Source organism: Argopecten irradians, chromosome 2 (genome assembly GCF_041381155.1).
Source record: "Argopecten irradians isolate NY chromosome 2, Ai_NY, whole genome shotgun sequence".
NCBI classification, from domain to species: Eukaryota; Metazoa; Mollusca; class Bivalvia; order Pectinida; family Pectinidae; genus Argopecten; species Argopecten irradians.
Window position 1 is genome coordinate 5,082,767 of NC_091135.1, and position 13,407 is coordinate 5,096,173.

At 34.9% G+C, this 13,407-nt stretch overlaps 1 protein-coding gene across 1 annotated transcript; it reads left to right on the top strand.

Moving 5' to 3' along the window:
• Positions 1 to 685: 685 nt before the first annotated feature.
• On the top strand, positions 686 to 8,553 carry LOC138314216 (synaptonemal complex protein 1-like). The gene is made up of 3 exons (XM_069254437.1): positions 686 to 917; positions 5,210 to 6,813; positions 7,370 to 8,553. Exons 2-3 carry the CDS (start codon positions 5,418 to 5,420, stop codon positions 7,792 to 7,794), a joined length of 1,821 nt encoding a protein of 606 aa, XP_069110538.1. The 5' UTR covers positions 686 to 917; positions 5,210 to 5,417; the 3' UTR covers positions 7,795 to 8,553.
• The last annotated feature ends 4,854 nt before the right edge of the window (positions 8,554 to 13,407 follow it).

A 13,407-nucleotide genomic window follows, 5' to 3' on the forward strand; every position in this document is an offset into this window, starting at 1 on the left:
AACATGCGTATACAGCTATTTTTATCCCCTCCGGCTTCACATCCCAAATAACATTGAGTATTATGGTAACACATAGGGCAGGACGAATAGGCGTAGCCAACCATTAGATACCCCCAACCCTCAACACACACACCCTACCTCAGATTTCGTACAGCTTACATTGGGCATTAAGGTGATACATAGACCAGGACATACCATTAAAGTTTCCCTCAGATTTCACTCTAATCCACTAAGAGCATAGTGATGAAAATACCAGGACACCCAGTCGTAGAGAAACATTACAGCCATCTCAAGTTTACCCACAGTCACATTCAGCATTATGGTGACAAAGGCCAGGACAAACAGGCGTACATACATAAACTAGCCCTGATCAGTGTTTCTTGTAGTTATTTGTTAAATGTGGTAAGATTAAAAAAACCATCAGTGTTGTTTTGAGAAAATTATTTTCCTTTATATAATTGTGCACAACGCTTTCGAACTTTACCAACCCTCCCCGGTTTTTTTTAAAGAAAAATGCAATTTCAGACAAGTAAGAAGACAACTTGATTACTTGTCCTTCGTACTGTACAATGCAAGTGAGAAATTCATTTGGCAGTGTTGGGCCTCCACACAGAAAATATTATCAAGAACGCCTGTGTATCTGTATACCTCTTATCCATCTGGTACGGCGCAGCCTCCATACTTTTACCCAACAGTACACTTGTAGAATCAATCTACCTGGTTAGTTAAACGATTTTTGAAGGATTATCCCGCGCTTAAATAGATTGTTTTAATCTGTGTTCACAGAGATTAGTTTGCTGGTCGCTCAGACATTTAACTCGTCTCATATTGATCGCAGTGAATGTAAATGATTTCACCCCAGTGCTCAGGACGCCATATACGTTAAAATAGAGATCGGACATTTACTGAATTTTAAGGTAAGTGTTTTTGTAGATGGAATGATTTAGATGTAAATTAGCGTTTATCGCTGTCGAAATGATATGAATATGGATGAGATGTAAATCGGGACTTAGCGCTTCCTGATATAAGGGGTATATATAATGTATGTATTGAAGTTGTTTGTATACCCAAATCACACGGTGAGACGGTATTATATATAAGTCACATTGATGAATTATGTATTTTAATATATTGAATGGATTTAACGTATTGTGTAAATGTGTCTGGAACGAATTTATAATTTAAGAACTGTTCGTATAGCTAGACACTGCATACGTATTTGGGTGCGTGATTCAAATATACAGTGGCTGTGTGAACCGATACAGGTGTAGTACGTATATCTTTATTATTATTTTTTCATTTCTTCATTATTGGAGAAAAAAAACTTTTTAAATGGCTTACAGTCTTTCAAGACATATTCACTCACTAAAAATGAATTTGTATAATAAGACTACTTGACTCTCCAGTATATAGTTTGTTATTTTGATGGCAAATACCCATGCGCTGTTAAATTTTATTGTTATAATGATGGGCTGTTAATATCATCATCATCATCATCATCACAATTACCATCATCACCACAACCATCATCATCATCATCATCATCATTAACCATTATGATGATCATGGACAGTTGCACTGTATACCATGCACTGTACACCATGCACTTTATAGTATGTATGAATTATATCTCAACACATCTACAGTAATGATGTATTGCGCTATGGTATCCGCTATCTACCGCCTTTTAAGCATAGTAGCCGTTATGAACAGAGGATCTGTTGGGATAATTTATGTACCAATATATTTGATAAAATCCGTAAAATTGCCGACCTTCCTTAATATCTATTGAAATAGATTTGACAGGTATTGATATATTCTTATATGGATAAAGCGAAAACTCTCAATTTTGGCACATATGTTAGAAAGTATTTGTTCAGGGGATAAAGCAAAGGATTAGAATACTTAGGGGGATATATCTAGGTAAAGTCATGCCCGAGAGGGGGGAGGGGGATAGTGAGGCGAATTGTGTAATGGTTTAAAGAGAAAGGACAGATGATATGCAACATCATCGTCGGAGACCCACGGTGATCGCACTACACTACGCTACACTTATCTGATATGTGTAGTGTAGTGTAGTGCGATCAGTCGTGGGTCTCTGACGATGATACAACCTATGCTTAGTATACGATATGCTTTTGAAAGTATCTACATATCTACAACTAACATTGTCGCTGATTGAATGTTTCTCCGTTGTCATATTCGATAATAGTAACCCCTGGCGTGTCGAGGATGCTCTGTTACGAGAACATGAAGCTATCCATATGTTTTGTCTTCATTAACATTACAACATTAATTAGTCAATATCCAATCAGCATTGACTATAAACATGTCATATATTTAACTGCAGTATTTTACTACGTTCACAAAAAAAGCTTTTGGGGTATCATGAACAAACCAACTAGTCGGATTTTTTCCGGAAGTCAGTAGTATTTTGGCAGAAAAATACAATGTTTATATATTAATTTTTTCTATTCTTAAAAAGACAAACCATCAAGCTCATTCATAATAGTGCAAAGGGATTCAACATCACAGGGAGGGTTTTATATGAAAAATCCACAGCCACCTTGTCTGTCAGTTCCCCAGGTGCAAAATATGTTAACATGTGAAAGCCTTTGTTATATACATCATGGTCTTTCAACTTTGTCACTACATTGTCGAGATTTACATAGAAAATTCAACAAGACTGCGTTTGATATAATTCATGAGGGACAGACCTATGTTGGCAGGTATAGAAAACGTTAACATGTTAAAATGTTTGTTAAACATTACAATAAACTATTGCCACGAATAGTAAATAAGACAAGCTACTTTCATTACGAAACTCGACATTTACAAGGTCAATAAACAAACCCACTGAATTAATACCTCGAGTCAATACTACGGTTAGTGGAGGCATGCAAATGGATAACTTTTGTAGGATTGTGTATAACATTTCAGAAATGTACACACACTTTTGATCGAGTGTCCTTAATCAATGAAAACCTTATCTCAAATCAATATGTTGTATAGAACCCTGATTTACCGATAATGTACTAAGCTACATAAATCCCCAGAAAAGTCTGCCGTATCGACAGTAGTTAGTCTGTTAAACTTGGACAACTGACGTTAATTGCTTTTCCTATTAACAACGAATTGCGTAATTACTTTTTTGAAATGTGATATGTCCGATGACTATGAAATGACGTAAAAGCAATGAAAGTAATGTCGAGTTCAATAGGAAACAATATATCAAGTGGATTATCGAAAACACATTGATGTGAGAATGCCATCAATAATTTCTATTGTCCGTTTTACATTCGTAAATATATTTGGAACGCTAATTAAAGTAATACATGTTCTTTAAAACACTTCAATTATAGATATTAAACTTCACTTTTTTGTCTGAAGGGTAAATATTCAGATCAATTTTTTTTTATAATTAAGAGAAATTCCGTAAACGAACGTGTTTTTCCGACGTTTTCGAACCCAACGACTGTTGGTGTTGCGATTATAAACTCATTGACTTTTTTAGCAACTTGTGATTTCTTTTACTGAGTTTCAGTGAAATCCGCCAAAATTAATTGGGTCCCAATATTGTATCATTCCGCATCAAATTTGTGTATAAAATCTTTCAGTGATGTCACTGTTAATTCCTATGTACAATATTACATAAGGATATAAATAAATATTTATATTAGAGGTCAATAATGAGCGTTAATTATGTAGATACAATCTAATGTTATGTAATCTAAGGATGTAAACCGAAAACCTAATGAAATATATACATAGGTACATTTCCGTATAGGCTTACACACGTGTACTCTTTACATAATAACATCAAAGAGTAGATTATCTCAATCCGGCATTCCATAGAAAATCTGCTATTATATATTTCGGTGATACCACTTGACGGTCTAAGTAAGGATTACTACATGTATATTGTATCGCCACTGTACATTAGATATGGTCCTTTTAAAGGGTCATTGATGGTCATTTACCAAAACAAAAACCATTTTAAATCCTTTTCATGGTGCTGTATAGGACTTCCAACAAGCATGACCTCTGTTTTATTTTAAGTTCTCTATATGCTTATTCTCAATTCATGAATTATGAAAAATATTAGGTTTGTCGTTAAATAACACACATTTGAACATTTCCTTTATGAAACATAAAATGTTGTTTTGCGTTGTTATGTATAGCATTCTGAGATATATAATTCTATTTTAGTCCTTTGTCTTACATTATTTCGTAAGTTGATGCTCCTATTGAGCAATTGTAAAGTATTAACTTCAAAGTTAAGGCTTTCTTTGGAAAATCTGGTTTTTTACAACCAACCCCCCAATCCCTTTCAAACATAAAAAAAACCCAAAAAAACACTGACCAGGGACTGCAATATCCACAGCTGTTTCGACTTGAACACTATTTGACGATCAAACATAACCATTCCCACTTGAAATGCGCCAAACATGGTCGCTTTCACGACTTTTCAATACGTAAAGAAGAGTAGTTTTCATTGACAGTTATTGTCAATACATCGTGTAATAGTCAATATTTCACAGAAATGGAGGTATTGAACATGGAGACTGTTTATATAACTAGCTCAATACACATTTTTGTTTCCTATTGATTACCAATACTAAACGTAATTCTACCATGGTCCGGTAATTAGGGACTACCCGCAATAATCCCAGCTGGAAGCTTTCACCAGATTAAACCCATAATCGGATTATTGATATGTTATTGGATTGACCTAATTTTCTATGCTCAGATAAATATCTTTTTATCAGTTTCCATTCCCGTGACTAACAATGTAGGAGTAGGCGATTTGTTTTTACCCTAGTTTCTTTGAATGTACCATCTCACTTATAGCTGAAAATACACGCTTATTGGGTACATGTACGTGTTTCCATAAATTATATTCTGTTAATTTTGAGAAAGTTTCAAGCGGGCATAGCATTTTCATTTCGTTTGTTGTATCTTTTTATGGATACTGACGTTTCAATGGGAATAATATTTCCCCTTTTATTTGTATCTAATGATGGACAATGGACGTAAATCTATTTAACTTAGTGAACCTCTTTATCTAATCATTCAAAATTACTACACCCCGACGGTTTTACAATCAAAATTTTTGTTTCACTTATAAGATATCTGAATAATCCACTAAATGGCCTATATGTCGTCTAAAAGTGATCTGACTTATTGTTTTTGTGTTGTTTTTTTTCAGGTCGGTTGCAAGTCACAAATGAAGATAAGAAGAACTTGGATGTACCTGACAATAAAGAAGATGTCTTAGTCAGGGCCACAACGCCCCTGGCAGAAAGCAATATTGTAAATTGTTTTAAACCGCTTGAGGTCTAGAACTGATAAAAATTTGCAAAAAGATTACATGTGATTATCTAAGACAGTAAGATTGTAGGCGATTATCTAAGACAATGCCTCCCCAGACAAGTCTGCAGTTCTTCAGGAAGCGACAGACCGTGGACACACTACTGTTGGAGCGTCCACAGAGTCTCCCCGCTTTCTATCAAGCCGTCGAGGTGGCACTGAAAGACATTGAGATCCAGTTGATCGAAGTACAGTCATCCTTTTACGGCCGCACTCGTACCTTAGAGGATGAAATCAAACAATGGATGCCAGCACTGGAACACACAATGCAGTTCGCTAAGATATCTGATTTGATATGTAAAGGGAATTTACAAAGTTTGTTTGACCTTTACGACCGGTCGATTGGTGATCCCACGATGGAAGTGAAGTTCGATAAGTTGTCAGTTCAGGCAGTGATGCAGGTTATCGATAAAGTGCTCTCTTACTTAAATACAGGATTTGCTTCTATCATGGAAACACTTAAATCAATTTTGGGATTTATGAAAAAATACTGTTTGAGTTTCGTAAGTCCTGAAGGTGATGTATTTTTAGAAACTGCAACAAACTACGAAAAACAGAGAAGAGATTATGCTAATGCTATCCATATTAATTTGGATGACGTCACTCAAATGGCAGTTCGCTTTGAAAAAGATGGTATGCATATTCAAGAAATGGGATCCATTCCAAAACAACTTGCAGATAAATATGACTGCAAACATGTGCCATTACTTGTGATGTTTCCAGCTGCGTGTGAAAATATCAAAAACACGTGTATTGGTATTCGGAAATGGATTCAAGCAGATCATGGATATCCAACATTTCTACAATATGACCTGCAAGATCTCGAAAAGAGACGAGATGAATTCAATAAGACAATACGTGAATTGCAATTGACGTCATCCCATCTTGATCACAAAGTCAAGGTCTACAAGAGAGATATCGCGGATAGCGAAGCAGAGCTCAAACGATTATCGTCAAAAGAAAAGATGATCAAACGGCAATCAGATGCCCTTGCTCAGGAGCTCAAGGAACTTGAGATGGAAGTAGGGTACCGTGAAATCCGACGGGAGCAGTTGAAACACGACGAACAAGAAAGTAGCACCCGGCAGAAGCTCGATCAGAACATGTCTGAGCTCGAGAACTACAAAGCTAAGCGGTTGGTACTATATAGAAAATACGAAGAGATGAAGCGCAAACTGCAGTTCCTCCAACTAAAACGCGAGAAAAAGGTACAGAAAGAAGCGGAACTTGCAGAGATACGTAAAGAACACAAGGCTTCAAGAAAAAAGTTAAGAAAGACGGAACTCGAAAACGACAGACTCCAAACAAATGTGTTGAAAATGCGAGAAATAATTCGGTTCAAGACAAGCCCAGAGATTTTGAAGAAATTATTTTATAACATGCCTCTAACAAGCAAGACCGCTGGTCTTACAAAAAGGAAGAAAGGCGCCGGCAACTTAGTAGGTACGTAGCTTATCCTCAAACAAGAAGAAAACCAGAAACTTCATAAAAATAATGGTTGCAAAAGCAACATCTGTCCGCCAAAATGTGCCACAGTTTTCTTAGCCTATCATAGCAACTCGCTTTTGAGTCATTCTCAATACCATATTATGATGTTTCCTAACATATTCTGGCGGTGGAAGAAGATAATTTGTATCAAAATCTGCGTTCTTTCCTTATTTTATTTTATCTTTGGTTTGTAAATGATCGACGTTATTGCATACTTATTATATCAAATTCATAATGTGGTTGTCAGAACGTGCAAACAAGCGTGGTTCATAAATTTTAGAATTATCATAATATAATAGTAAATTTTGTATACTGTCTTGCATATTGACCAGTGGAAACATAATGGCCAAGTGTTCATTGAGCTTGATTTGATTTTAGTTGGTGTGGTCCAATAGCTCGTTTGTTGTAATATACAGCTTTCTTACAACGGTAATAAATTTAATATTCCAACTCTAACTAAAAAAGTACTTGTTGATATATTATAATCTTGACTGGTCCTTTTACATTACAGACAAACTGGAACGGGCGTCTCGAGTTGCCGCGGCCCATATCGACGTCGACTGGCCAAAGTTATATCGCGTCCTTCCGTTTTACCCACCACGTGGTGATGAAAATGTGCGGATGGATATTGATGAAATAGGTCGTGTATTCATGCGTGATATTCAGGAAACGCAAGCCAAACAGTCCCTTGTAAAATGGCGGCGCATGCACAACAGAGCAAGCGTAGACGACCTAAAAGCCGCACTCCTTCAGGTAAGAAGAAAAGACATAGTTGAGGAAATAGACATTGAACTGGCCAAGAGGGCTAACAAGGTGAAGCAAGAAAACTTACAGAAGGCGGAATCTCCTACTAGAACTGTTCGCTTCCCCCGAGTATTGGTTCAGCCCCCACAAACTCCGAGATCAAGAAACAGTGGTATGATGTTTGTACACTAGGGGGGTAGTAATACTATAACAGTCAAACTTGCCTTAGGGACCACCTCTGTTTACAACACACCTGCGTAGTAAGACCACTTTTCTAGGCTCTCAAATGACCAGTTTCAACACAATGTCAACCTGTGTATAAAGATCACCTGGCTATGAAGACCAGTTTCGTCCCTTTGGTGGTCTCTTAAGACAGGGTTGACGGTAAATAGTCTTTATCTGTTCTATACACTTGGCAAAAATAGTAAAATGGCATCGGAAAAATTATATTTTATTACCAGCAAGGATTCGTCAGAAAACACGTGATGCTTAATAGAATTCCTTTTACAAACACCTTTTTCATCAAATGTACATAATTTGTGTATTATCATATTCAAATCAGAAATCAGAACAAGATAAATGTCGATGTTGCTATGGTTTAACTTTATGTATGACATATAGAGATCAAAGTAATACGATTGGTATGTTTCGGTACGGAAATATCCTGGAAATCTTACCTTTAACATATTATTATGATAAGAACTTATACAACATACAATTGTGAAGGAGCTTTACAATTCAAAAAGATACGTGGAGAAACCAAGCGGAGAACTCTTTCTGATGGTAGGTGCGAGATAAAAGGGATGCTTGGTAGGTGGATATGCAAATGTTATACGTAAAGTCTGATTGACAAGAAGGGAAAAAAACCCTAATTGGAAATAGTGATCTGTTATTACAATGCTTTACTTAATGTTTACATTTCATTGTTATTCAAAATAAAGAATACTGTTTTAATAAGATTATTTATGTTTTCAATTCTATATTAAAAAACGATAGCTGGTTTTTTTCCGGAAAACAACAATGTAATTCCAAGTAGATACAACTACGATTACAAACGCAATAAGTACAATTACAAATAATTAAAACTTCAATTATATATGGATTAACAAGTCAATACAATTTCATATGAATTTATACTAAATAACTTCAATTACATATGATTAAACAAGTAAATAACTTCAATTACATCTGATTAAACAAGTAAATAACTTCAATTACATATGTATTAACAAGTCAATAACTTCAATTACATATGTATTAACAAGTCAATACAACTGCAGTTACAAATGTAGTAACACACATGCCAAATAGCCTTATAGAAGCATATGTTGCTTTGTTTAAGTATAGATCGAGAATTTCGGATAATTTTAGAAAGGAATATTCTGATTTCATCACTCGTTTGCAACAGAGTAAATTGCATTTTATTTATTCTGCTAGACTCCTTCCAACTAAGATAATGGTATATTGGGCAACCCAAACCCCCGGTTCTCCAGGACGGGGGGCAAAAATGTCTTTTTTTTAAAATGAAAATTCCATACACACGAACCGGACTAAAATTGTTCATCAAGGGATAAAAATGTGTCTTAAAAGATTAATTTATTTATATATCCTTGCAAGACAATTAATTCATTATGATTTTGAGTTACACAACAATGTGCCGATGGTGTGAATCCGGTATGTTCAGATCGAGCAGGGTTGCATAATGATATAATGACTTGCACAATTATCATTTGTAAATGTAGGTAGCTTTAAATCGAAAAATTACCGTGTTAAGAACGCTTTAAAATCATCAAAATACATTGTAAAACTCATCTCAGTCATTCTAAATCGTAATATTTTCCCCAGGGGAGACAAAATCACACTAGTTTACAGTTCAATCTCCACGAAACACACCCTATCTTTTATACAAGAAGCAACGTTCTTTGAATATAACATAATTTCATCATTCTAAATAATTTACAATAAAATATTATCACTAAATTAATGTCAATTAAAGGAAACATTGATATTGATATTATTCCTTTTAAGCTTCCTAAAGTACACCGAAAATATACTAGTCACCGAATAGCCGTTCTATCCCAGAGGGGATATGGGCAGTGATGAGATTCAATGTCATCTGATGGTACATGTATATATGTATAATATAACTGAAAAGTACATCAAGTAACGATGTAATTTATACAAGACATACACTAGGTGTGCCGTGAGATTTATAAACAACGTCCCTTGGGACTTATTAATTCGTCTCGATTAAGCATATTAGAGCTAAAACAGAATGACTGATTTTGAAAAATACTGTTTAACTACAGCTGTGTTGAAATGTCTTAGTTTCCATATTTCACTATTTTTATCTGCCCGTCTAGACGTACTCCCAGGAAATACCAAATCATGCATTTTGCATTCGTTACCATAAGATATACATTACCCCTGAAGGAAACTGTTCGGGTATGGAGATTTGTGGTTTTGGTGGAATATGCTGAGGATAAATGGTCGTACGTCAAATCTGAGACATATGAAACCTACAGGAATCTGTATATCGAAATATAGATTATACACCATAAGTTCATTTGATACTTTCGAAATCATATCACAGTTTAACTATACGTATTTGTATCTGTGATAAAGTTATTGCAGTCTCACTATGAAGAAAAAGGATGAATACGAGTTCCAGGAGTTTAAGTGCTGAATGATGCGTAATTCGTTATTTGAATAAAACAATTATGAATAGGAAAAGAGTTGCAATAAGAACATCACAATGAATTTGGACATTTGAAATATGGCAACACACTTTTTGATATGGCGTTTGAAAATTAAGTCATTGCTACCAGCACACGCCAAGGCTCGCAAAAATAAAAACCTTCTTAAACTCGTTTCATAAAACCCCGTATGAAATGAACACTCATGTGTATATTAGATATGCTCTAATTTTCCACTGTTTTTATTGGCCAATACATGGCCATGTGACGATCAATATGTAGCGTATTGACTCGGTGTTTCTTTTTTTTTTAGAAACACCGAGTCAATTTTCCTTTGTGAACTTCATAACACAAAAACCGCATTCTTCAGGGTACCGTTCCTTTACCAACGCTTTTCTTATAATTACTATGCACATTAGAGATTGTTTTGAGATGTTTTGAAGAAAAGAAATATCTATATAAAAATCAAGGACCTTTGTGTCGGTCCATATGGTGTTATATCGCCCTTGTAGAATTTTAAATAATGACCGAGGGCGATGTAACACCATATCTACCGACACAAAGGTTCAAAATTGATATATATGTTTGCTTCTTAGATATTGTAGCAAGAACAATGTACATTACCTACCTAGTCTTGTTCAATTTCATTTCTTTAAAAGCCTACTACAATACCGACGTAAAAGTGAAACAGTTTTTAAAACTAATTATAACTAAGAAATTTTATATTGATGGCTTAAGATCAACACCAAACAAATACAGGAATTCCTTCGTAATCTATGTTATCAGTGAAGATTCATTTCGCTATTTTGCCGTCTGCGTTGTGAAAATAAATATTTGATTTATTTTAATTAAATTGTTCAGAAGGTGATAATAGGTGTTGTATTAAGGGTAAACTAGTAACTTTTGCGAATCTACAAAATTATCAATCTTGTTTTATATTCCCATTTTCAAAATAAAATAAAAGCCGTTTTGGGAAGGTAGTGGGCCTTTAAATCTTAATGAATTTCGCATTAATAATCTTAGCTATTCCACTAGTAATAATTTAAGTTTAATTCAATGTTTAAGCATTATGTCACTTGTTTTTTAACTTCATCGGGGTATGAAAAAAAATGTACATGCGTACTGTATGTATGAAGAAATAGAGTCTGCCAATAAGCGAGTCGGATTTAGTATAAAAACAAATAAATATTAATTATTCTGAAAACGAATTGCACAACATTTGCTCATACCACTATTTGTGAGACAGACGTTGGTGTCATGTCGCACACCTTGTATATATACACATACCACACTGGATCACACGATGTTTCGGTCACTTACACCTCACGGGCATTACACCGCATACATAGAGGATGGCGTCTGTCGAATTTACATGGCAAAATCTATAATCTCCCTGCGTCATCTGAAAAGGAAGAGAAACGGTAAGTTAATGAAAACAGATAAGTCTTGGAAAACGAGGTGTATGAATCGATAATGATATAACTGATTCAAATGACATCAAATTATGAATATTTATTGTTTTTTGTCGTTTCGTAAGAATATATCAACTGGCAACTTTATATCTTTGGTCAGGGTCATTACACTCACGATTTGGGACATATATATATAAACAAAATTATGTTGTATCGATACAATTAATGATTCTGTATTCACATGTTCTACAAGAGGTCGTAACAGAAGTGTCGGAGAAAAAGAAACCACTGAAAAAATACTGAGCAAAAAAAAAGGTTGCCTGATATAAAGAACGCAGATTTGCATGTATAAACGAATCGAATACTTTTATACAAATGAATATATCATGTATGTCTATATCTGCTGTAATATTTTTTTTACATGTCTGTCATAGTTAAAAGCTAATTTGAATTAATCTTTGTAGAATTATACAAACTTTACGGACTTTCATATTCATATTTGCCGTTTAAAAATCTTGTCCTGCATGTATGCGTAATAACTGTACCTACTGCCCCTATTGCGTGATCGTAAAAGGAGTATTTAGGATCTTATTTTTTCTTTCTTCCTAAGTTACTTTCTTCTTCCTAACGTCACCTCACTTTTGACCTTCTGTTGAGCGCTCGCCCCTGTGAGGAAGGCTTTGGGTTTTGCCACCTAGCCGAAATAAACCAAAGTCTATAAAAGTGGTACTTTCTGCTCTTGCTTACCGCTCAGCATACAGGGAGTGGAACGACTGGTTCGCCCGTTATCAGTATGATATGACTGGGTGGTGTATGTTCAGTGATATAGCACTAGTTAATAGGACAATAGTTCCACTATACAAATCATACACGACACGCTAAACACACGCTACGCACCGCACATATTGGAGGCCGTCATTATATGACTCTGGCTGTAAATATGACGTTATCTTGTCAAACAAATTAGCAAACGTTTAAAAATCGTCATTTTTACTTAAAGTTACACGAAAAAATACGCCGGTCGCCTGTTAAGTTTAGGATTTCTGATGGCAATCTCTGATAAGTTTTATTTTTATTTATTTATTTTTGTACATCTTGATTACGGGATGTATCTTTATGTTTCTTCGTCATTTGGCATGGCAGGTCAGGTCATTAATCATTGCGGGTTATGAGTGGATAAAGTTGAGGATTCAATCCCTCTTTTCCCAAATATTCATACATTTGTATAATATCTCATTTTATCTACTACATTACTTGGATGCTTTTGAAATATTGAAAGCAACATAGATTCAAGAGAAATCAAATCTTGAGAAAATATCAAATTTCTACTCCCGGACATATAATAAAAGGAATCTTTTCACTGTGGCCTACTTTAAAATGGGGGTGAGGATGGGGGTTGGGGTGTTGTTATTGGTTATATGACCATTAAACCAGACATTCAACTTAAGTCATATCATAACCATGCATCGTGTCTTAACGCATTAGTAAATAGATAGCAAATCTTATTGTGGTTAGTCATCAAAATTCCAAAAAATGTCACTTTTCTCGATCTGGCTTGAAACATATGATATGTGAAACATATCTTGTTACTTTATAAAATGAATTTTTCGTGAGTTAGAGGTGTCGGAAATATTCTTGGCTGTGCGATTAAATATTGATTCTAATAACGTATAACAACTTTCGGATTTTTTTTATTC

Excerpts from the sequence above, each read along its gene's own strand:
- LOC138314216 (XM_069254437.1), top strand. The coding sequence starts at position 5,418 with ATGCCTCCCCAGACAAGTCTGCAGTTCTTCAGGAAGCGACAGACCGTG. Across the intron at positions 6,814-7,369 it reads AGGCGCCGGCAACTTAGTAG|ACAAACTGGAACGGGCGTCT; the intron begins GTACGTAGCTTA and ends TTTACATTACAG.